General features: G+C 31.7%; 1 protein-coding gene across 1 annotated transcript; it reads right to left on the bottom strand.

The window, feature by feature from the left end:
- Window positions 1–283: 283 nt before the first annotated feature.
- LOC139498883 (carboxypeptidase N subunit 2-like) lies at window positions 284–27,544 on the bottom strand. Its single transcript, XM_071287470.1, has 16 exons — window positions 27,472–27,544; window positions 21,880–22,077; window positions 19,937–20,008; window positions 18,716–18,787; window positions 17,685–17,756; window positions 15,834–15,905; window positions 14,803–14,874; window positions 12,705–12,776; window positions 11,860–11,931; window positions 11,477–11,548; window positions 10,749–10,820; window positions 6,640–6,794; window positions 5,655–5,822; window positions 3,514–3,681; window positions 2,937–2,972; window positions 284–1,996 (listed from the first exon to the last, which is right to left on the bottom strand). Exons 2-15 carry the CDS (start codon window positions 22,050–22,052, stop codon window positions 2,965–2,967), a joined length of 1,320 nt encoding a protein of 439 aa, XP_071143571.1. The 5' UTR covers window positions 22,053–22,077; window positions 27,472–27,544; the 3' UTR covers window positions 284–1,996; window positions 2,937–2,964.
- Window positions 27,545–27,943: the final 399 nt, after the last annotated feature.

Genomic DNA, 27,943 nt, shown 5'->3' on the forward strand with positions numbered 1-27,943 from the left:
TATGGCGTTATTATAAATGAATAACATAGTTTGTATATTGTATGGTGATAATTGCCCGATATATTATGTTTGTGATGGATTTTTTTTCAGTATATGGTTTGAAGGCGTTATTTAATGATAACATGGCATGCTCATGCCAGCATATGTTATTGAAAGTGTTATATGTTCACTATATGACATGTTCAAGATTGCTTTAGGTATACCTTATATGTTGTGTAAGATTGGTCATTGTTTTATTTTATTATTAATAAGTTATTGTATACAAAAAGAAGATAACTACAAATTTCTATCAAGATTTATTGCGAAAGCCAAATATTAAATGATTCCAATGAAAAGTAATGTCAGCAGTTGCACTATACTAATGTAAAAAAAAATGCCACAAGGCGCAACTTCATATTAGCAAAAGGTATCATAAAAAATTCAGACAAATATTGCTCATTGATAAACATTTTAAACTGAATGAACTCTATTGATGCATTTAAACATACCGAAAGAATCCTTTAAAACACATTTTTCTATAAGTATAAAATTGTTATTGAAAAAATAGCACATAACAAATATATAAAAGTGTTTTTAAGATAGAGTCAACTGAACATCCATTTCTTAAAAAGAAATATGAGGGGGAAAAACATTGACATTTATTTCAGATAGTTTACAATCATATATTTGAATAAAAATGCAGTTGGCATGTTTTCCGTGTTTTCTTTCAGCCAGTTTTGAAATCCATCAAAAAAATATGTGAGACACAAATACCAGTTTACATTTATCCATACAATCTCTTATGAAACCCGTAAGGTAATATATGAGAAAAAAATAACAAATTACGATTTAACCCTTTATCATCATATTAAACAACCCTTCAAAAGTATATATGAGAAACAAAACCCAGTTGATATTATCCCTACAACATCATGAGAAATCCTTCAAAATGATATATGACAAAACAAACATCAGTTGATATTTTCCCTACAACCTCATGTGAACTCCTTTCAAATCATATATGAGAAACAAAACAAGTTGATATTATCCCTACAAACTCACGAGAAACCCTTTTGAATGATATATGAAAAACAAAAAACAGTTGAGATTGTCCCTATAACCTCATGAGAACCCCTATCAAATGATATATGAGAAACAAAATCCAGTTGATAGTATCCCTACAACCTCACGGGAAACCTTTTAAATGATCTATGAGAAACAAAAACCAGTTAATATTATCCCTATAACCTCATAAAAAAACCTTTCAAATGATGTATGTGAAACACAAACAAGTTGATATTATCCCTATAAGCTCATGAGAAACAACCCTTTCAAATGATATCTGAGAAACAAAAACCAGTTGATATTATCTCTACAACCGCATGAGAAACCCTTTTGAATTATATATGAGTAACAAAAAGCAGTTGATGTTATCCCTACAACCTCACGAGAAACCCTTTTAAATGATATATGAGAAACAAAAAGCAGTTGGTATTATCCCTACAACCTCACGAGAAAACTTTTTGAATTATATATGAGAAACAAAAACCAGTTGATGATATCCCTACAACCTCACGAGAAATCCTTTTAAATGATATATGAGAAACACAAACAAGTTGATATTATTCCTACAATCTCAAGAGAAACCTTTTTGAATTATATATTAGACAGAAATACAGTTGATATTATCCCTATCACCTCATGGGGAACCCCTTTCAAATGATATATAACACACAAAACAAAAAACAGTTGTTATGTATCACTACAGAGCAATTTCAAATTCCTGAAAGTGATACATGAGAGAAAAAAGATATTAACATGTATCCCTATAATCTCATCTAAAATCCCTAAAAATTATTCTATGAGAAACAAAAATCAGCAAATGAAATTTATCTTTACAGCCACAAGTGATACACATAATTCATTGTTCCTCCGGTTTTATTTTAATTCATGATATTCTTCATTAGTCTGTGATGAGATTTCCTTTTTAATTTTCTTGCTTTCTTCCATTCTCCATCTACAGAAAACAGAAAATTTGTAAATTATATTTATAACCGTCATTGTTAAGATTTACTGTTTGTGTATATTTTTGTGTATACTATTTTTATATTAAAGCTGAATGTTTGAAAAGAGAAGTGCAACTACAAATCAGAAGTCAGAGAAACATTGACAACACCTTGGTAAAAAAAAAAAAATATTAAGAAAAACACCGAACAGAAAACTATGGATCGAGCAATTCGAACTATTCCAAAAACCTAGGATGATCTTAAATGCTCATCATACAATAGCAGATTGGTGAAGGTCTCTTGTTCAACACGAAAAACTGTCCAAAAACCGTTGACCATTGGTACCTATAAATACTGTTACCCATAAACATGTTAAACAAAACGTTAAAATAATAAACAAATACATGGCTTCTTTATCCGATACTTTAAATTATAATTAAAATCGATTTTTGTTTGTAATTTAAAATTATTCTTTTTACAAAGTATCACATTTTCAAAAACTTCAAAAACTTTACAGAAGTAAAAAGAAGAACACTAGGATTAGTTTTCATTGTTTGTGCGTTTTGAATGTCCAATCGGTATGTTCCGCCTTTTTATATTTCTCTTTTCTCTTTTACATACAAAAATAACCTGAATTGCCAAAACTAGAATAGTCTTAAAAGTTCCTATGTTTTTTAATGGCATCGAAAATGACAATTTGTTTAGAACCTTTCAAAATACAACAGATATTGATTTGGCTTGCGTTTTTTCACAAAAAAAAGTACTTTTTTGAAAGCATTATTTTCCTTTTTTTTTTTTTTTTTTTACTATTTTCTAATGCAAAGGGATCAAATGGGACACTAAAAACTTATTAGTTGATGAAAAAATAATAATGTTACGTGCAAAAAATACGAAAAAAGTGCAGATTATACAAATATTGTATATAAGTAATTCATTTGAAATTATATTTACCTATTTTTTTGTTTTTGGCTGCATCTTTTCACGATTCTGAAAAATAGAAATTGTAAGCATTATATGAAATTGACGACAAAAAGACAAAATAAGATATAATAAATATAATACACACACATATATATATATATTGCATTTTTATCCCGATTTATATTTTTAAAGTCGTATTGTAGCGACTTCAATAAAATATCCCTCAATTCAGTTGTTTTAAGGAATCCATACCCTGTTCCATCACTTGAAATGTGTTTGCTGCAAGGATCCGGATATTTGTTCACAATTAAAAATGCACTTCCATTTACGTTAGCAAAAAGGTAAGAAAACAAAGGTACATTGTCCTTTAAATGAACGTATTATTGATTAGAAAGAAAACAAATGTTGAATGACGGAAAGGATTGTCAAATATGTCCTTTTAATGGGTTAAATCTTTGTACAGCTATAACATGACTGGTAAAATATTAAAATTAAAAAATGCTTTGACTATTTACCCGTAAATGCCAAGCAATAGTGTAAATGCCTACAATAATTAAAAGTACAACTGTCATCAGAAACGGTATTCAAATATTATAATATTACTTACTGTGACATTTTCCCAAGGAACATAGTTTTTTTTTCTTATCACAACCAACACAACCATTTCCACCACCAGAAGGAGCAGGATTGTCACATCGTCTAGTTCTTATTCCTATGCCATTACCACAGGTAACAGAACATCTCACAGACGACCAGAGGCCCCAATGTCCATCAACTATGATACAAAAGAATAAAGAATATTGTTAAAAAATATACATGGCTTATATTCAGTATTGCAAGGTGATGGTGATTTAAACATTTTTTTTCTAAAGTACGTTGCGATTTATTTGTATTAGGCTCAAACACATATCTGCTTCCTTTTTTCATTAGCTGTGTATACTTCAATCTTGTATATGTTGTAATTAAGAAACACAAAACGTTTCAGAATACAATTTTATCCATTATTGAATCTTGGTTTAGAAATTATATTGAAATTAAGATTCCAAAGCCCTCAGGCAGAGTGGTCCATAATTATCTATTCATCTTTGGTCTTAGTGTTTTATCGTTCTGTTTTTAATTATCTATTCATCTTTGGTCTTAGTGTTTTGTCGTTCTTAATGAAAATGACATCAGAAGCAACAATTCAAGCATCTATTCCAAATTCAAAACAAAAGCATTGTAACTATTATTTTTTTTAATGTTTGTTTGAATTTTGAAATAACAGACCGACCGTTCGAATGGAAATAAATGAACGTCTCAAAACACAACCCTTGTTTTGTTTCTTTCAGATTTTAATAGTATGTAGGAGATTTTATTTTTTGCACAAGACGTACATGTACATTAATAAAAAATCAAACAAATTCCAATTCGGATATACGAAGTAAGTATCAAGAATGCACAATGGTATTCATATTTATATTAGAGATTTTTATCAACCATTTAATATGACACGTCAACTTTATATAATTATTTGTATACGTCTATTACGTAACACACCTCTTCATATAACATCAAAAAGTTGACAGGGCTGCTTTCAATATCGTAGCAGCTAGTATAGCCGCTATGTCTTAGATATCTATGTATGTCGACCGATATGCTACGTAGCTAGCCTATCAAAATGACGTCATGGGTTATATCCTTTCTGACGCCTTTTTGGATTTTCTAGATAACATACATTTTTGGGTTTATCTAGATCTATTTAACCGCTAGGCTAGCTACACGTTCGGTAGTAGCCCTACGTAGCACCGATCATATTGAACGCAACCCAGATGTAATATGTAGTGGAGTGTTACGTTAAACCCAATTGAAAAAAAAAATACTCGCATCAACCACCATGCTATCATCATCAAATTGGTATCTCATCAAGTTTTAATTTAGAATAGGCCCAAATGCGCATTAACCGAACTACATTGCGACCATACCCATGAATTTGTGATTTTTATTTGAAGAACGTTAATATTAATGAGTGTCAAGTTTAAGAAATTATATAAAAAAATATTGGTTAAAACCACACCAAATAATTTAAATAAAAAATGGATCTTCTCTTTATAAACAAATGTTGTAATTGTGTTTAGTTTTGTATGATTTTGATCAGTTTAGTTTTAGTAAATTATTATCTTTACTTTTGTTTCTATGAATGTTGGCCAACTGACAATCCGATTATCCTACATCTTTACAATGGTCTCTATAAACTTGAATACAATTTTCAAGATGTATAAAGAAATGTCTTTATACGAAATATATTTCTTTGTTGATTTTTGATAATATGTAAAAAGTAAAATATAATAAATACCGAACTTCAAGGAAAATTCAAAACGAAAAGTTCCTTAACAAATGGCAAAATCAAAAGCTCAAAGACATCAAACAAATGGAAAACAACTGTCATATTCCTGCTTTTTATAGCAAGCTAAACCTCTCACTTGTATGACAGTCGCATAAAATTCCATTATATTGACATCAATGTGTGAGGATAATAAACAGACATAGTAGGTTAAAATGTCAAAATTGGGGTACAGTAACTATTTAAAGATGTTATGTGGTGTTTCGTTGAAAGTTCAACTTCAATTCTGGTTGCCTTTCATTTGATTAATACCATAAATCTGACGATAAGTCTGTTTCACTGTGCAACTACATATCTAACATATTTAAGACCAGGATTGCGAATTTTATATTTCTTTTTGAATTCTTTACAATTTAAGAAAAATTTACCTGGACAATCTCCGAGATTACAAACTGTCGATTCGTTGTCGACACCTTGACACATGTTTCCGCCGTCAGAAGGTGAGGGGTTGTCGCAAGTTCTATTTCGATATGTCATGCCATTACCGCATGTCATGGAACACGATGTTGTTGTCCACGAACTCCACCGACCATCAACTTAAAATATAATAAGAGTTTACATGTACTTGTAAAACCTTGCAATACGCAATATATTTCATATCAGTGACGAAAATTTTCTTGAAACATCGATTTGTTTTAATCTATAGTTTGATTCATATTATTGGACTGGCTTTCAAAATTATAGTTGTACCTCCAGATTTCTTAAAATGTTAACTGTGATGCCTGGAAGAGAATGTAACATAAAAACGTTGATGAAGATAGTCTTGCATCTTTATGAGCTCATCAGTTTACACTGACTATTCTACTATGGTGATTTTATCTTGATTGTCCAGCATTCCTAAAAATTAAAATAACAAAAATACTCAGAGGAAAATTCAAAACGGAAAGTCCGTACTCAAATGGCAAAATCAAATGCTCAAACACATCAAACAAATGAAAAACAACTGTCAAATTCCTGACTTGGCAAAGGCAATTTGCTATGTAGAAAATGATGGATCAAACCTGGTTTTATAGCTAGCCAACCCTCTCACTTGTATGAAAGTCGCATGAAATTCCATAGACATCAGAGTTGTAATACAGTTTATGCTTGTGTACATGAATACTTCAAATGCGTTTTTCCTCTATTAAAAGTAAACCAATTTGACATGGTATGCTAATTTTCTCATCTCCTTTTCATTCCTTTGTCGGTCATATGTCACTTGTGATTTGTAATTACTTAATATATGATATAATTCCTGTTTTAAATATTGTTATGTGTGTTTTTCCTATGTATGTTTCGTATCTGAGTGAATTATACTGATCTCATTGATTAAACGATTGCAGTAATTCAAGGAAATACTATTGAATTACCTACCTGGAATTGCACAGTTCGATATATCAAAATCTCTGATATTTGTAACTGTAACAAAATCGTGGCATTTTCCATAAATTTTAATTTCTGTTTGGAGGACTGTCCATTTTAATAAATCCGTCATATTGCAACATACCAATTGGTTGACATTTAGATTTCTAAAAGTAATAATGAAGTACACTGAAATATATTGTGTCAATGTCTTAGAGTCTTACATAATTTTTTCGCAGTCTTTAATCTTAACATACCAGCAAATTCGTCTGATTTGTAATTTAACTGATTGTGTCCTATTCCAAAGTTTGACAGTATGAATAAAGGCAACAGTAGTATACCGCTGTTCAAACTCATAAATCCATGGACAAAAAACAAAATCGGGGTAACAAACAAAAACTGAGGGAAACGAATTAAATATAAAATAAGTGTAAATTGATATGGCGGGTGATTGTTCAGAAGCGGATCCAAGATGTTTGAAAGGGACGCAAATCTTAAAGCGGATTGTATACCGCCGAGCGAAGCGAGTCGAAAATTTTGGACGATTTTATGCTAGAAAAAAATCATATTAATCGAGAAATAACGATATAATCATTTTTCTTTGCAATCAAATTACTTACTAGCTTTAACAGAATTGAACATCAGTAAACTACTGTCGTACTTCCGGTTTTTTTCTCTCTTTTTTTTAAAACTAAATAAAATTTATACACGAATGCTAACAGAATATGACCTTCACTTGTTTTCTCGAATCGGAAAGTATCTTTTAGTGGTTTTCATTTAAACAAAAGTTTTTCTATCTAATAAAATGACTTAAAAAGGACAAAACTGAAACCAGTATATTTGAATTCAGTTCTTTTTACATGTATGTCGTATATACTTTTGATCATTATACTATTATAAGTAAGTCAATAATACGTACAAAGCCCTTAAGTTTGTCATTGCCCTAAATATATTGGCTGACACGGTTGTTAACGCATTGGCTCGTAAATCTTTGAAATAAAAACATTTAAAAGCTTAAAATAAACCAGCAATATTAATCCGTTATTATTAAGTAATAAGTACAGTCGCATTAGGTCATTGTTAGCAGTATTGGCTCGAAGCGTAGCCGAGTGTCAATCAGCTGATCGAGACCCAATACGACTGTACGAGGACACAATACAGGATTTATACGAAAACACCCATTTTATGATACCTTTATTAATCAATGACTTAAGATAACCTCCAAAAGCTGACTAAAGATAAACGCGACTATATGAAGACTCATACGGGATCAATATGAACTATTTGGGCTAATTATCATTTTGATGCAAGGAATTTCGAATAACCCTAAAAAATAATGATGTGCTATGAATTACCCTTTTATTCACCGATTTATATAAACCTTTGAGCCTCTTAATTTTTACACGAGTTATCTCCCATGAAAATGACATCACTGATGTATGTAAACAAAATGGCAAGGTCGAGGTCAGAACTGTTCCGTTGACTGGAGTGACGAAGAAACATGTATTTGAAATCAATCTGGTGTCGATGATAGCTTTCACAAACGGCCCTTTTTAGGGCAACCAATACTTCACAAAAAGAGTCTTGATTTGTTGTACACATTCATTCTTTGACGAAAATGTTTTGAAAAATATTTTTTTACAACATTAAGACATGTTCAAGATCATCTTTAACATGTATTTTCAATGGTTCGAAAGGCCCTTTGGTATAATTAAACAAATGTGGTCCTTCCGAACCGATGCATATCAAAAATTGTTCATCCTACAAATTTCTCTCACTTCAGACTGCACCCTCATAGAAATAATCTTTTATTGTTGACAATTCATATTTTGTACCGTCCATAATTGTATATACTCAAAGAAAAAAAAATAGTATAACATATGAAAAATAACAACAACTCTAACATCAAACATCTTGAAAACTTATATTTCGCGTAATACACTCATCCATTTTCCAACACCTTTTTGAACCAAAAAACAGAAGTTAAAAATCTGTGTTAACCGGCTTTTCTGTACTAGATCTGTATTAATGACCAGCTCTCAGACACATGTAATCGTATTAAATGGTCAATTTTCAATGTATTTTAAGTCATTGCTAATAACATTGTTATACGTTATTAGTCGATATTCGGAATTTTTATTGTATGGATTTAGAATTCGTTGATTTGCATTTAATATGAAAACATGATATGAGTTGTATTTATACTTCTTAAGATTCAATCAATTAAAAATCTATAATTGGATCAATAAAGATGTATAGACAATACAGGTGTAGGACAAACGTATGGAATTTACAAATCCTACGACTATTCATGTATATAAAGAGCTAAGACCGCGAAAGCATTTCTATTGTGAGTTGAGACACCAAAACATCGTGTTAGTGACCGACAAACTCCTATACGATACCAGGCTTTAAATACTTTTGCGCCAAACGCTCGTTTTGTCTTCATTAAACTCTTCAGTGTCGCTCGAATAAACTCTAAGACTCGGAAGACCAACTCAAATATTAAGCAAAAGAGAAATAAACTGAAAATTTTAAATTTGCCTATAGCAATCTATGTCTGGAGTAGAAAAAACTTCATGTTTCGAAAAACTAAAAAAAAATTAATAAGAAAATTTATTGAAATGACTGCATAATTCATGATTTTCATTGTCCCTTTTGTATCTTTCGCCTCTCTTTTACGAACAATCTCTTAAAATATTCTGAATATTGTTTTAAAAAGAAAAAGAAACTCTCTTTTTTAACATTGATTTTTATAACAAATATCAAACTTACATTGTCCTCAGGTTTATGTTCTTTGAGAACAACCCGCCTGGTAAACTGCTTAAAGTATTTGTACCCAAATTTCTGAAGACAAAAGTATCGATTATTTGTGAAGAATGTAGGGTACAATATAAATTAGCTATTTATAAAATCGTGTTTGATCGTCAAGACTCCATTCAGTTTTATTATTTAAAGAAAAAAAAAACTTTCTCAGCCTTACTGTCTAATATTTATTTCAAAGAAAGGTTGACTGCAGACGTTGGATTGAAGTTGGATTAAGCTCGCACTGATTGTACTTAAAGAAAATATTCTGTTTCGACAATGCTTCTAGTGTTGTTTTTTTTTTAGATCGATCATGGTAGAAGTGAATTGTCCCATCCGGGTCACGTGAATAGTAATCGCTGGTTACATAGTAACAAAATTCACGGTATCAATTTTCTATCAGATGGTGATACCTATAGGGATAAACTAGCGAATTATTAATGTACGTCATGGCCAACCGCACCACACATCATCACTGCAATAACCATCCTCGGGATGAGGATGTTAAATTACGTGCAAATCATTATGTCGACCCAAGAGTTCAATAAGTTATAATTTCGGTCGTTCTCTATCGTGACATGATTTGTGGAGAATGCATGGTACAATATAACTGAGCTATTTTTAAAATTGTGTTTGTCCATCAAGACTCCGTTCCTTTTGTTTTAGCATTTGAAAAAAAAATGTCATATATTTCTTTCAAAGAAAAGTTGACTGCAGATATTTGTTTGGTATTAGCTTGAGCTCAGACTGAATGTTATTTCAGAAAATACTCTGCTCCGGCATAGCTTCTTGTGTATATTATTTGATCGATGGATGAAGGGAAATGTCTCATCCGGGACACGCTAATATGAGCGTGATCAATTTTATACCACCAGATACACATTTCGACATTAATTTAGTAACACTCAAGCAAAATTATACAAAGGTTGAAAACCTTATACAGACTTTCAAGAGATGATAAAACCACAAAAACCAAATGTAAAGTGAAACCCGGACAAGGAATGAGAGCATTGCATGAAGAGATAGATGAGGTACAATAATTGTAAAGAAAATATATAAGTGAAAAATGCGATTAAAAAAAATATCATTGAATAATATAATATTACTAATATTATCAAAATTGGGTTAAACGAAACAGCCAAAACAGTATATTTAGGGCTTTCACGGTTCACAAAATACTAAATTTGTCCCATTAGAATCAAAACAATTCATGGCAGCTTACGCTTAGTGTAAAATATTCGAATATAAATGCCCAACCTATGGTTAAATGAAAACAAATCTACGGCTGCCATGAATTATTTCTTTATCAAACTAACACTGTCCTCAGGTTTATGTTCTTTGAGAACACTCCATCTGGTAAACTGCTGATAGTATTTGCATTCAAATATCTAAAGAAAAAAAATCAATTATTTGAGTAGTAAGCTGGATACAATATAAATTAGCTATTTCTAAAACCATGTTTGTGAATCAAGAATGCATTCCTTTTGTTTATTATTAAAAGAAAAACAAATGTCAGCCTTAATGTCTAATATTTCTTTGAAAGAAAGGTTGACTGCCAATATTTGCTTGTCGTTTATTAAGCTCAGACTGATTGTAATTTCAGAAAATACACTGCTCTGGTATATAGCTTCTGGTGTATTTTTGATCGATGACAGAAGGGAAATGTCCCCTACTAGACACGCGAATATAGGTGTTGGTTACACATTTACAATATCAAAGTTATCAATTTTATATCCAAAGACGCGTATTTCGACATTGACTGTCAATTTTGTACCACTCAGGAAAATATTTACAAAATTCGAAAAGCTAATACATCATTGTACATTGTACAGACTTTCAAGTAATGATAAAACCACAAAGAATCAAAAGTTATGTATAACCCGGACAAGACATGTGAGCTTTACAGGAAATGATAGATAAGGTACAATAATTGCCAAACTTTTAAGTAGCTAATTAAAAAAAAACAATTATCTAATGTCGACCCTAGAGTTCGATTATTCTAAATAGTTTATCTCGGTTTTTTTATCGTAACAATAAGACTTACAGAAATTCCAATAACACAAGATCCTCAAACGCATTTACTGGTATGATTGAAATCCTGTTGTTCCCTAAGGCTCTAAAAATAATTTTACTGATTAATCTTTAGTAAAATGAAGTATCACATAATTAATGCGAGGGTAATACTGGCAGATTAGATTCTTGAATTTCATCCGAAAGGTCCGCAACAAAAATCCTTTTTGCGTTTGTCGGTTTTGCCTTTTTTGATATAAACACACATTATATTAAGTGAGATCGTGTGTGAAATGTTGAAAGACTGGTTATCTTTTAGAACGTTAATCTGAACTTCAACTTCTGAATATTATTTAAAAAAGAAAAAGCATCTATGTTTTAACCTGTATACTGATGATAAATATCTTTCAAACTTACACTATCTTCAGGTTTGTGTTGTTAGAGAACAATCCATCTGGTAAACTGCTTATACTGTTACTATACAATTGTCTGAAGAACAAAAATATTGATTAACTACGAGGAAATTTGGGTACAATATAAATGAGATATTTAAAAAACTATTTGTCAATCATAACTGAGATCCTTTACTTTTATTCATTTGAGAAAATAATTTTCAGCAATGAAGTCATATATTTGAGTCAAAGAAAGATTGCTTGCAGACGATTGATTAACGCTAGATTGAGTCTGGACTTGTATCTCATTACGTGTTAATTTGAACGACGAAAGAATATAATTTTTCCCGACATGAAACGTGAATAGGTGCGTTTGTTACATAGTAATATTATCAACGGTACCAGTCTCATTGCACTAGATAATCCTTTCGCCATTACTTATCTCTTAAGTGATACTCGAGGCAAATATATTCAAAAGTCGACACCCTAATATAGCCGATACGGAGCAGATGAGAAAACAACAACTGTCAATTATCAAATGGAACTCAGACAAACAATAAGAGCTTTCCATGAAGTGTATATATAAATTAAAATTATTACGAAATTTCAAAATATCATAGCAAATTCCAAAAACCAATATCCATATTTCCATGTCAGTTCTAAAGTTCTAGTTACTGGGCTTGCTGATATCCACAGGGAATAAATTGCATTTTACGTCTTGTGTTAGTCATGAGCACCAAACTTCCAAAGCATCACAAACATAATCATCCTTTGGATAATGATGTTAAAAGCCATGCAATTCATGAAGTTAATCTAAGATTTGGATAAGTTATAATTCTTATCGTTATTCATTACAACAATAACACTTACAGAATTTCCAATGACACAAGATCCTCAAACGTTTTTGCAGCTATGGTTGAAATCCTGTTGTTCCCTAAGCTTCTAAAAATAATTTTACTGATTAATCTTTAGTAAAATGAAGTATCACATAATTAATGCGAGGGTAACACTGGCAGATTAGATTCTTGAATTTCATCCGAAATGTCCGCGTTTTTCGGTTTTGCCTTTTTTGATATAAACACACATTATATTAAGTGAGATCGTGTGTGAAATGTTGAAAGACTGGTTATCTCTTAGAACGTTAATCTGAACTTCAACTTCTGAATATTATTTAAAAAAGAAAAAGCATCTGTGTTTTAACCTGTATACTGATGATAAATATCTTTCAAACTTACACTCTCTTCAGGTTTGTGTTGTTAGAGAACAATCCGTCTGGTAAACTGCTTATACTATTACTCATTTACTATTCAATTTTTCGAAGAACAAAAATATTGATTAACTACGAGGAAATTTGGGTACAATATAAATGAGATATTTAAAAAACTATTTGTCAATCATAACTCAGATCCTGTACTTTTATTCATATGAGAAAATAATTTTCAGCAATGAAGTCATATATTCGTGTCAAAGAAAAATTTCTTGAAGACGATTGCTTAACGCGAGATTGAGTTTGGAATTGTATCTCCTTACGTATCAATTTTATCGACGAAAAGAGAGAATTTTCCCCGACATGAAACGTGAATAGTAAACGTTTGTTACATACTAATATTATCAACGGTACCATTCTCATTGCACTAGATAATCCTTTCGACATTACTTATCTCTTTACATGCTTTAGTGATACTCAACACAAATATATTCGAAAGTCGACATCCTTATATAGCCTTGGAAGAGATGATAAAACAACAACTGTCAATTATCAAGTGGAATTCAGATAAATAATTAGAGCTTTGCATAAAGTGTATATATAAATTAGAATTATTCCGAAATTTCAAGATATTATAGCAAATTCCAAAAACTAATATCCGTATTTTCATGTCAGTTCCAAAGTTCTAGTTACAGGGCTTTCTGGTATCCACAGGGACTAAATGGGGTTTTACTTGTGTTAGTCATGGGCACCAAACTTTCAAAGCATCATAAAAAATAATTATACTTTGGATGAGGATGTTAAAAGCCATGCAATTCATGAAGTTAATCCAAGATTTAGATAATTTATAATTCTTATCGTTATTCATTACACCAATAAAACTTACAGAAATTTCAATGACACAAGACCCTCAAACGTTTTTGCAGCTATGGTTGATATCATGTTGCTCTCTAAGTTTCTAAAAAGAATTTTACTGATTAATATTTAGTAACGCTGACGCTTAGGGTAAAATATTCGAATATAAATGCCCAACCCATGGTTAAAAGAAAACAAATCTACGGCTGCCATGAATTATTTCTTTATCAAACAAACACTGAAAAAAAAATCAATTATTTGAGAAGTAAGCTTGATACAATATAAATTAGCTATTTATAAAACCATGTTTGTGAATCAAGAATGCATTCCTTTTGTCTATTATTAAAAGAAAAACAAATGTCAGCCTTAATGTCTAATATTTCTTTGAAAGAAAGGTTGACTGCCAATATTTGCTTGTCGTTTATTAAGCTCAGACTGATTGTAATTTCAGAAAATACACTGCTCTGGTATAGCTTCTGGTGTATTTTTGATCGATGACAGAAGGGAAATGACCCTCCTAGACATGCGAATATAAGTGTTGGTTACATATTAACAATATCAAAGTTATCAATTTTATATCCAAAGACGCGTATTTTGACATTGACTGTCAATTTAGTACCACTCAGGAAAATATTTACGAAAATCGAAAACCTAATACATCATTCTACATTGTACAGACTTTCATGCTAGTATCAATGTTTTGGCTGATGGGATGGAGATTCTAACATGGATTGATTAGCGAATTATTAATGTAATTTATGGTCAACGGTACCAAACTTTAACAACAACACTGCAATTAGCAGCATTGGGATGAGGATGTTTTATAACGCACATTTCTAATGTCGACCCTAGAGTTCGATTATTTTAAATAGTTTATCTCGTTCTTTTCGTAACAATAAGACTTACAGATATTCCAATAACACAAGATCCTCAAACGCATTTACTGGTATGATTGATATCCTGTTCTTCTGTAAGTCTCTTAAAAAGAATATTACTGATTAATCTTCAGTAAAAAAAATCGGATAGCATGATTATGTACAGGCAGTACATTTCTAGATTCTTGAATTTATTCAAAACGTTTGCATCAAGAAACATTTCTGTGTATGTCAATTATAAACTTTTGGGGATAAAGAGATTGTGTGTTAAATGTGCAAAGGTTTGGTAGCTCTTAGTACGTTAATAAAAAACCTATCCGAATTTTTATTTTTGAAAAATACTATATATTGTTAAAAAGAAAAAGAAAATCTGTTTTAACCTAATGATAAATATTTATTCTAACATGAAAACCTATTATCGTCAAACAGTAACATCACAATATGTCAACCGTTAGCGCAAACGCAGTAATACACAAAAGCGGCTGTTCCGCGTTACGACCAACTTATTACTGCTTCAATTTTTGACATCAAAACCCCAGTTTACGTAGGCCAAGATTCGGATACAATATATGTATCTCTTATGTACAGCAAAATAAACAAAGGAGTAAGTTTCATTTAATTTTTCAGGGTGAAATTTCATAAAACAAAAATTCCGCGAAGTGATGTTATTTTCTTGGCATGGCAACGAAACAAGGTGACGTCACAAGTATCTTTCCGTAAACAAAACATCAAATGTAACTACCGGGGCTTTTAAAGCTTCTTATAAGCTTCAAAACGAATAAAATTACATTGGAAGAAAATATATAAGTGAAAAATACGGTTAAAAAATATCATTGAATTATATGATGTTACTAATATTATCAAAATTGGGTTAAACGAAACAGCCAACACAGTATGTTTAGGGCTTTAACGGTTCACAAAATACTACATTTGTTCTATTAGAATCGAAACAATTCATGGCAGCTAACGCATAGGGTAAAATATTCGAATATAAATGCCCAACCCATGGTTAAATGAAAACAAATCTATGGCTGCCATGAATTATTTCTTTATCAAACTTACATTGTCCTCAGGTTTATGTTCTTTGAGAACAACCCGCCTGGTAAACTGCTTAAAAGATTTGAACCCAAATTTCTGAAGACAAAAGTATCAATTATTTGTGAAGAACGTAGGGTACAATATAAATTAGCTATTTATAAAATCGTGTTTGATCGTCAAGACTCCATTCCTTTAGTTTTATTATTTAAAGAAAAAAAAAACTTTCTCAGCCTTAATGTCTAATATTTATTTCAAAGAAAGGTTGACTGCAGACGTTGGATTGAAGTTGGATTAAGCTCGCACTGATTGTACTTTAAGAAAATATTCTGTTGCGACAAAGCTTCTAGTGTTGTTTTTTTTTTTAGATCGATGGTAGAAGTGAATTGTCCCATCCGGGTCACGTGAATAGTCATCGCTGGTAACATAGTAACAATATTCACGGTATCAATTTTCTAACAGATGGTGATACCTATAGGGATTAACTAGCGAATTATTAATGTACGTCATGGCCAACCGCACCACACATCATCACTGCAATAACCATCCTCGGGATGAGGATGTTAAATTACGTGCAAATCATTATGTCGACCAAAGAGTTCAATAAGTTATAATTTCGGTCGTTCTCTATCGTGACATGATTTGTGGAGAATGCATGGTACAATATAAATGAGCTATTTTCAAAGTTGTGTTTGTCCATCAAGACTTTGTTCCGTTTGTTTTAGCATTTAAAAAAAAATTTCAAGATATTATAGCAAATTCTAAAAACTAATATCCGTATTTTCATGTCAGTTCCAAAGTTCTAGTTACAGGGCTTTCTGGTATCCACAGGGACTAAATGGGGTTTTACTTGTGTTAGTCATGGGCATCAAACTTTCAAAGCATCATAAAAAATAATTATACTTTGGATGAGGATGTTAAAAGCCATGCAATTCATGAAGTTAATCCAAGATTTAGATAATTTATAATTCTTATCGTTATTCATTACACCAATAAAACTTACAGAAATTTCAATGACACAAGACCCTCAAACGTTTTTGCAGCTATGGTTGATATCATGTTGCTCTCTAAGTTTCTAAAAAGAATTTTACTGATTAATATTTAGTAACGCTGACGCTTAGGGTAAAATATTCGAATATAAATGCCCAACCCATGGTTAAAAGAAAACAAATCTACGGCTGCCATGAATTATTTCTTTATCAAACAAACACTGAAAAAAAAATCAATTATTTGAGAAGTAAGCTGGATACAATATAAATTAGCTATTTATAAAACCATGTTTGTGAATCAAGAATGCATTCCTTTTGTCTATTATTAAAAGAAAAACAAATGTCAGCCTTAATGTCTAATATTTCTTTGAAAGAAAGGTTGACTGCCAATATTTGCTTGTCGTTTATTAAGCTCAGACTGATTGTAATTTCAGAAAATACACTGCTCTGGTATAGCTTCTGGTGTATTTTTGATCGATGACAGAAGGGAAATGACCCTCCTAGACACGCGAATATAAGTGTTGGTTACATATTAACAATATCAAAGTTATCAATTTTATATCCAAAGACGCGTATTTTGACATTGACTGTCAATTTAGTACCACTCAGGAAAATATTTACGAAAATCGAAAACCTAATACATCATTCTACATTGTACAGACTTTCATGCTAGTATCAATGTTTTGGCTGATGGGATGGAGATTCTAACATGGATTGATTAGCGAATTATTAATGTAATTTATGGTCAACGGTACCAAACTTTAACAACAACACTGCAATTAGCATCATTGGGATGAGGATGTTTTATAACGCACATTTCTAATGTCGACCCTAGAGTTCGATTATTTTAAATAGTTTATCTCGTTCTTTTCGTAACAATAAGACTTACAGATATTCCAATAACACAAGATCCTCAAACGCATTTACTGGTATGATTGATATCCTGTTCTTCTGTAAGTCTCTTAAAAAGAATATTACTGATTAATCTTCAGTAAAAAAAATCGGATAGCATGATTATGTACAGGCAGTACATTACTAGATTCTTGAATTTATTCAAAACGTTTGCATCAAGAAACATTTCTGTGTATGTCAATTATAAACTTTTGGGGATAAAGAGATTGTGTGTTAAATGTGCAAAGGTTTGGTAGCTCTTAGTACGTTAATAAAAAACCTATCCGAATTTTTATTTTTGAAAAATACTATTTATTGTTAAAAAGAAAAAGAAAATCTGTTTTAACCTAATGATAAATATTTATTCTAACATGAAAACCTATTATCGTCAAACAGTAACATCACAATATGTCAACCGTTAGCGCAAACGCAGTAATACACAAAAGCGGCTGTTCCGCGTTACGACCAACTTATTACTGCTTCAATTTTTGACATCAAAACCCCAGTTTACGTAGGCCAAGATTCGGATACAATATATGTATCTCTTATGTACAGCAAAATAAACAAAGGAGTAAGTTTCATTTAATTTTTCAGGGTGAAATTTCATAAAACAAAAATTCCGCGAAGTGATGTTATTTTCTTGGCATGGCAACGAAACAAGGTGACGTCACAAGTATCTTTCCGTAAACAAAACATCAAATGTAACTACCGGGGCTTTTAAAGCTTCTTATAAGCTTCAAAACGAATAAAATTACATTGGAAGAAAATATATAAGTGAAAAATACGGTTAAAAAATATCATTGAATTATATGATGTTACTAATATTATCAAAATTGGGTTAAACGAAACAGCCAACACAGTATGTTTAGGGCTTTAACGGTTCACAAAATACTACATTTGTTCTATTAGAATCGAAACAATTCATGGCAGCTAACGCATAGGGTAAAATATTCGAATATAAATGCCCAACCCATGGTTAAATGAAAACAAATCTATGGCTGCCATGAATTATTTCTTTATCAAACTTACATTGTCCTCAGGTTTATGTTCTTTGAGAACAACCCGCCTGGTAAACTGCTTAAAAGATTTGAACCCAAATTTCTGAAGACAAAAGTATCAATTATTTGTGAAGAACGTAGGGTACAATATAAATTAGCTATTTATAAAATCGTGTTTGATCGTCAAGACTCCATTCCTTTAGTTTTATTATTTAAAGAAAAAAAAAACTTTCTCAGCCTTAATGTCTAATATTTATTTCAAAGAAAGGTTGACTGCAGACGTTGGATTGAAGTTGGATTAAGCTCGCACTGATTGTACTTTAAGAAAATATTCTGTTGCGACAAAGCTTCTAGTGTTGTTTTTTTTTTTTAGATCGATGGTAGAAGTGAATTGTCCCATCCGGGTCACGTGAATAGTCATCGCTGGTAACATAGTAACAATATTCACGGTATCAATTTTCTAACAGATGGTGATACCTATAGGGATTAACTAGCGAATTATTAATGTACGTCATGGCCAACCGCACCACACATCATCACTGCAATAACCATCCTCGGGATGAGGATGTTAAATTACGTGCAAATCATTATGTCGACCAAAGAGTTCAATAAGTTATAATTTCGGTCGTTCTCTATCGTGACATGATTTGTGGAGAATGCATGGTACAATATAAATGAGCTATTTTCAAAATTGTGTTTGTCCATCAAGACTTTGTTCCGTTTGTTTTAGCATTTAAAAAAAAAATCAGCCTTAATGTCTTATATTTCTTTCAAAGAAAGGTGGACTGCAGATATTTGCTTGGTGTTAGATTGAGCTCGGACTGATTGTAATTTCAGAAAATACTCTGCTCCGGCATAGCTTCTAGTGTATATTATTTGATCGATGGATGAAGATAAATGTCTCAACAGGGACACGCTAATATGAGCGTAGGTTACACAGTTACAATATTCACGTGATCAATTTTAAACCACCAGATACACATTTCGACATTAATTAAGTAAAACTCAAGCAAAATTATATGAAGGTTGAAAACCTTATACAGACTTTCAAGAAATGATAAAACCACAAAAACCAAATGTAAAGTAAACCCCTGACAAGGAATGAGAGCATTGCATGAAGAGATAGATAAGGTACAATAATTGTCAAACTTTTAAGTAGCTAATTAAAAAAAACAATTATCTAAAGTCGACCCTAGAGTTCGATTATTCTAAATAGTTTATCTCGTTTTTTTATCGTAACAATAAGACTTACAGAGATTTCAATAACACAAGATCCTCAAACGCATTTGCTGGTATGATTGAAATCCTGTTTCTCCTTAAGTTTCTAAAAATAATTTTACTGATTAATCTTTAGTAAAATGAAGTATCACATAATTAATGCGAGGGTAACACTAGCAGATTAGATTCTTGAATTTTATCAGAAAGGTCCGCAACAGGAATCATTTTTGCGTTTGTCGGTTTTGCCTTTTTTGACATAAACACACATTATATTAAGTGAGATCGTGTGTGAAATGTTAAAAGACTGGTTATCTCTTAGAACGTTAATCTGAACTTCAACTTCTGAATATTATTCAAAAAAGAAAAAGCATCTTTGTTTTAACCGGTATACTGATGATAAATATCTTTCAAACTTACACTCTCTTCAGGTTTGTGTTGTTAGAGAACAATCCGTCTGTTAAACTGCTTATACTTTTACTCATTTACTATTCAATTTTTCGAAGAACAAAAATATTGATTAACTACGAGGAAATTTGGGTACAATATAAATGAGATATTTGAAAAACTATTTTTCAATCATAACTTAGATCCTTTACTTTTATTCATATGAGAAAATAATTTTCAGCAATGAAGTCATATATTCGCGTCAAAGAAAATTGCTTGAAGACGATTGCTTAACGCTAGATTGAGTGTGGAATTGTATCTCCTTACGTATCAATTTGATCGACGAAATGAGAGAATTTTCCCCGACATAAAACGTGAATAGTAAGCGTTTGTTACATACTAATATTATCAACGGTACCAGTCTCATTGCACTAGATAATCCTTTCGACATTACTTATCTCTTTAGTGATACTCGAGACAAATATATTCGAAAGTCGTCATCCTATTATAGCCTTGGAAGAGAAGATTTCCAACGATACACAATAATCAAACGCATTTGCTGCTACCGTTGATATCTTGTTGTAGCTTAAGATTCTAAAAATAATATTACTGATTAATCTTTAGTCAGATAAAGTATAACATGAATTTAGGGAGTACAACACTGGCTTCTTGAACTTCGTTCACAACATTCGCGTCAAGAATCATTTTTGCGTACGTTGATTGTGACCTAATGTGGATAAAGAGATTTTTAGTGAAACGGGTAAAAGCTCGTTAGTTAATAGTACGTTAATGGTGAAATCCTATACGAAAATTCTTCTTGAAAACTTATTTCAAGAGAATACTCTCTTTTTTACCTTGATTCAAATGCCACATATCTTTCAATCTCGCACTGTCCTCATGTTTATGTTAAATGAGAATAATCCGTCTGGTCAACTGCTTCTTTGTCTAGCGTATGAAGCAAAGAGCAGCTAATACGAATGTTATAGTCGTTGGTATGAAACGGACGGACGGGGATTATTACGCAAGACATCATACAGCCGTGGCGAACACGCTACTACGAGATCAGTGGGTCGGTGATATCAAAATGAGAAATAAAAGTTTTAATGAGGAATTTAAAGAATAGATAACACAAAAGCTTCGTTTGTAGTTAATAAAGCCTACTTTGAATTCCTTTTGATGAATGTGATAACAGTTTTTTTCTGGGTTTCATGAGTAAGGGCAAACCACAAATTCAAATATTAAACACGTTACATTTTATATAGGATATGATTGAATGCGGTCTTATATCAACAATGCTAAAATATTCATGAAAATAATATTTATAAATATAATATTATCCACGAACATAATTACTCACAGACATTAATGAATTCATAGTATTCAACTAAACTTGATTGATAAACAATCTCCATCGTCATCAACCTCGACTTCAAAATAAAACTTGAAACGCCACATTCAGGAACATTAGTCATTTATCCAAAATAAATCCATCACAATTAAACATGAATTTAAATAGACAGCTGACTATCAGATTATTCAAATTAATGAGTAACTAAAAAATCAATAGAAGCTAGTGTTAAATATCATACTTACAACTCTGTTGTATTTATAGGTACACCTTCAGGTATTGCTGTTAAACCTTTGGAGCTACAATCGACTTTTGTTCCTGTGCAATCACATGTGAATTTTTGGAATCCAATACATGGTACAGCATACGTGTGTTCTAGTAAGCTGACGATTACAATAACTATTACTGTTAAAATCATGATTCTAAGTTTCTTCTCTTTATATCTAAAACATAATGTTAAATTACATTAAAGTAAAATCACAAAAATACGGATCTTCGAGGAAAATTCAAAATTAAAAGCCCCTAATGCAATGGCAAAATCAAAAGCTCAAACACATTAAAAAGATTTGGAAAAAAATATTGTTTCTATGGTAATTTACATAAAGGTGACAGTAATTTACATTTGTTTAAATATTGCAATTCGATTACGAATAGACAAATAAGTTATAAAATCCCTGAGTGGATCGAATGCTCTTCCAAAGGCAGTGAGACCAGGTGCGTCAACAGGGTAATTGTCTCCCGCTATCCATTTAAAAAAATGGTATGATTGCCAATGAGACAACTCTCAATAAGAGACCATATGACACAAAAATTAACAAAAAATTGTCACCGTAAGACCTTCAACAATGATCAAAGCCCAAACCGCATAGTCAGCTATAAGAGACCACGAAATGACAAATGTCGAGAGACCAAATGACACAAAAATTAACAACTAAAAGTCACCGTACGGCCTTCAACAATGACCAAAGCCAAAACCGCATAGTCATCTATAAAGGCCACGAAATGACAAATGTCGAGAGTCCAAATTACACAAAAATTAACCAATATTTGTCACCGTATGGCCTTCAACAATGAGCAAGGCCCAAACCGCATAGTCAACTATGAAAGGCTACAAAATGACAAATGTAAAACAATTCAAACGAGAAAAAAACGGCCTAATTTATGTACAAAAAATACATACAAACAGAAGGTTACTGGGTTAATCATGTTATCACATTTCCAACCCTCCTTCTGACCTTGAACATTGGTGAAACAGTACAACACAAAAACTAACTATAGAAATCAGTTGAAAAAGGCTCAACTCATCAGATGGATACAAAATAACAGAGTGGACATGGGTGGGTGCTTGTATATGTTTTACCTTTTACAAATGGTCACTTGGATGGGGAGAGGTCACATTGGCACTTATACCACTTCTTCTCAAATCTATATATCCGCCGTCATGATGAAACAGACGAACATAGAGGATTGGTTATATTCTTAAGAAACAGTAGTGCATATGGACTTTCCGTTCTAAGATAAAACATTTTTCAAAGCTTTATAGTTAAAGTGTTATAGTTTTAGCCGTAAAAGGAGTTCCTATGGGAAATTGCATTGTCGGTATTTACAGAAATGCAACCTATATGCTGAAACGCAGGTCCGTAACTTAGAACATAAGGACAATAAATTATACAAAAAATTAAAACAGCCATTCAGATAAACTGGTTATTTGGTTAAAAGATACTTCTAGAATTTTTTGCCTCGGGCAATAAATGCAAGAAATAAACTCAGTCCTATAACATGAGCAATTAAAAGTTGATACAGTTATTATGCTATTATTTTTATTTTCCTTTAGAATATAAGCACCAAAAGTTTCAATGACTTTGTACCTTTCTGATATTAAAATTTTCGATGATGGTAAATCAAGATATCATTTTGGACACACAGAATTTATTTTAGAGAGGCAAAAGAGAGCAAAGGGGTATTCAATCTCATAAGTCGAAGATAAATAAAGGCAACAGTAGTTTATTTACTGTAAAAGAGAGGCAAACGATAGCAAAGGGGCATTCAATCTCATAAGTCGAACATACATAAAGGCAACAGTAGTTTACTTACTGTAAAAGAGAGGCACAAGATAGCAAAGGGGCATTCAATCTCATAAGTCGAACATAAATAAAGGCAACAGTAGTATATTTACTGTAAAAGAGAGGCAAAAGATAGCAAAGGGGCATTCAATCTCATAAGTCGAACATAAATAAAGGCAACAGTAGTATATTTCCTGTAACAGAGAGGCAAAAGATAGCAAAGGGGCATTCAATCTCATAAGTCGAACATAAATAAAGGCAACAGTAGTATACTTACTGTAAAAGAGAGGCAAAAGATAGCAAAGAGGCATTCAATCTCATAAGTCGAACATAAATAAAGGCAACAGTAGTATACTTACTGTAAAAGAGAGGCAAAAGATAGCAAAGGGGCATTCAATCTCATAAGTCGAACATAAATAAAGGCAACAGTAGTATACTTACTGTAAAAGAAAGGCTAAAGATAGCAAAGGGGCATAAAATCTCATAAGTCGAACATAAATAAAGGCAACAGTAGTATACCGCTGTTCGAAATTCACAAATCAATAGATAAAAAACAAATCCGGGTTACAAACTTAAACTGAGGGAAACGTATCAAATATAAGAGAACTATACGACACAACAGAAACACCAAAATGTAACACACACAGAAACGAACTATAATGTAACAATGGCCTTTTCCCTGACTTGGTACAGTGCATTTTATGAAAAAATGGTGGGTCTTAAACTATCAAACACTATAGGAACAAAAAAGAAAAAAAGAAAAAGACGTAAAGCCAAATAAGAGTATACAAAACACAACATTGAAAATTGAAGACTGAGCAATACGAACCTCACAAAATACCGGATGCAATCTTAGATGCTCCGGAAGGGTGATTTGTTCTGTTATGTCGCTCATTCAAATGTGATGAAGTGATTGTTTCATTGCAAAGTTTTAAAAATGAAAGTAAAGGAAATTAATCATTTTTAAATAAAAGATATAAGAAAAACGAAGTCGTATACATACTGTAAATGACGATTTATACTTCTGTCCAGGATCTTGTGGGGAAAATTTTAATGCATTCTACTGGTTAACTCCTAACAACAAATGATAACGAAAGTATTTGCAAAGGTGTTGTCTTGAATGTAGATCGTAAAAGAGACGTCAATAAATGAGTTATCGATTATCATCAACGGATCAAAAACTGACACACGAATTTAGTTAAGAAAGAAATTTGGTTCAACTGTTCAAATGAAAAGGTAAATATAATACCGTACAGCGGGTTATTTTCGCGGGTGTAAAATTTCGCGATTTTCCTTGAGTAAGGTATACGAAATATTTTGGCGTTGATTGTTTTGGCGAATTCAAAACTTTTATCAATACCTTTGCATGTGCACTTTTAATATGGTGTAATTTATTTTGGCAGTTTTGTTCTCTTCGGGAAAAAATGCAACACTTACAATACAATCTAATCAAAGAGCAGAATGCTCTGAGGGATACGATTGCCATACACCTTATCGCTAATCCCGGCTGACCCGGCCCCTTGAACTTTTGACGCATACAACAATCACTTTTACATTGTGGCATCAGATATGTTGTTTTATGACGTCAAAATTTTACGGGAACCTGTGCGATATCCAGTAATGGCGGACAAATAGCGATAAGGTGTATTATTTTCATTGACACATGTATACAGAATTTCTGCCAACTTTTCATAAAGCTAATGCGTGATATTTGGTCAAAATTGAAAAGATCAAAGAAAAAACAATAGATCGAGAGATAATGCCGCAAAAAAGCATGATCATGCGTGAGTCTCATGCATTTTTGGCAGCCCTAGTACAGCTGGATAGTATTATTTTCAAAACTAATTCAACTGCACAGTCATGTAAAATGTAATTTTCGTAATCTGAATAGTTACTCAACTTTAAGAATAGCCAATCCCGTATACAAGTGGATGAGCAATGTACTTAATGGGTTTTATTTTTGTACTATCAATTCCAAGTTTATTTTCCACAGCAGTCACTGAGAGTGAGAGAAGGTATTTCACTTCGTATCTTATCACCATTAATCGTAGGAGGAACCTCATTTCTAACTCATTAAATATTTAATTTTCTTTGGGTCAGTGGGCATGACTCCTTTCCGTACACACTTCATTGTTTAAATTGCGATCGTTTTTAATATAATACGACGTTTATCGTAATCTAACGAGTTAATTTTTCTCGTATTTTGATTTTGACGGAAGTTACTTACGGAAGGGAGACAACTCGAAACGATAATATGGAAGACTCCATTCCGGCTGAAGGGGTGTTAAAGTTACATCTTTACGATGTGGACTACATTTATTTTAATTAAAAAGATGCATATGATTTAAAATTATGCAATAACAATAACCCTTAATAGCACACAGACATGGAAAGGATCCTATGAGTTTCAAATTAATCAATGGATCGGGGAATGCACATAATTACATAGACACACCCTTGACTTGTGATTTGGAACAACAACGTTTATTAAATGATAATTAAACGACCTAGATGGTTCTCCATTTCTTTATGAGCGTACAATATCAAATATAAGTTTCACAACGGTGACATATAAGAAAAACTCCATTTCAGTTCTTATATGACAGAAATAGATTTATTGGAATTCAGAGAACTCTCGCATTTTATCAAAACTGGGGAATTCCCTCCGACGTGTTTCTAAATTAATTTATAAAAACACTAAATATAAATACTGCTTAAGTCTGATTTTCCGTGTTGTTAAAAACACGCATATAAGTCAAGGGGAATATCAAACATGAAGATTATGAGAAGAACATTACAGGAAAGTTGTTTAAGTTCAATCCTTTTGTATGTTTTTACCTTTTAAAGCAAGGCAATCATTAGAATCTGAGATGTTCCTTAATGTTTAGAATAAAACGGTTGACATGAGGGCATGGCCCTGCGTCAATGTTATAAGTCTACAGATTGCTTGAAAGCAATCGTATCCCAAAAACATATAAAAAAGATGCAGAAAGGAGTAGGTCCAGTAAGACCCCTTTTTGGTCCCAAAATAAAGCAGTTTTACAAAATTGTTAAAATGTAAACTTTTAGTTATTTATTGGACGATAGAATGCTTCTGCTTCATAAATGTGGGCTGTTTTTGACAATACAATGCACATATATCGGGTACTAGCACCATTAAGTCATGCTAAATTACTGAAATCTTCACAATTCTAGCATTGTAGTTAAATTTTAGACGGTTTTCGTGTAAAACGAAAGTGGCAGCATTCGTGTTCATGCTTAATATTGAAATGTAAGTTGTATTTGATGATAATACATAACATATATAAAGATTGAGGATGAACACGGATGCGGCCACATTTATTTTTGACAAAAAACATCTGAAAAGTGACATTTTTCATCATATTTGGTAGATTTTTCATATTTGAGCTTGAATCGGTTCGTTTTTAATGACTAAATCAGTTAAAATCTTTCACATACACTAACTGAATCAAATGAAATAGACACTTAAGTGTTTAAAAAGTGGTCAAAATCTTTCGTCAGATGAACCTGAAGTTAGAGGCCAAAATCGGTCCTGATCGGACCTACTCCTTTGATAAATTGGAAAATCTACGTAGAATTATGTTTTATGTTAATTATGTAATGAGTAAATTTGGATTTTAGCATGAAATTATTAAGATTGATTTCAGGCCAGAAAATAGACCGAACGCGTTATCATCTGTGTCATGTAGCCGGGAATGATGATGAGTGCTATAAGAGATAAGTTAAGATAGGTAAATGTATAAAGTTACTTACATGTTAAATAGTTGACAATACGACGACAACTGGAAAAACTGATCACACAACCGAACACTTGAAGAGAGGCTTTGTGAATGAAATAACACGTTGGAAGGGATGGTATATGTTTAATATCACGCTAGTGTGTGCGTGGTCCGAGGATGTAACACATGCTTACTGTCGTTTCAGTGGTTGAACAAGGCAAATATTTTTACAAATTTCTTTTTCTGAAAAGGAGCGGTTCGTACTAATATAAAACTACGTATGACTAAAGATAAAAAAAATTAGAAAAATTATGTAACATATTGCGAATACAAATTTATGTACATATTGCAAATAAAGTCTATGTAACATATTGCAAATGAATGTTTGAACAAGCACTATTGATTTCAACGTTTATAATAAATTATGAATTATTTGAATAAATAAATTGTCAAATCATCAAATTAGATGAATTGTTTAATATCATTTTGTTCATGCTTTCTCAATG

This window comes from Mytilus edulis, chromosome 12, assembly GCF_963676685.1.
Source record: "Mytilus edulis chromosome 12, xbMytEdul2.2, whole genome shotgun sequence".
Lineage (NCBI taxonomy): Eukaryota > Metazoa > Mollusca > Bivalvia > Mytilida > Mytilidae > Mytilus > Mytilus edulis.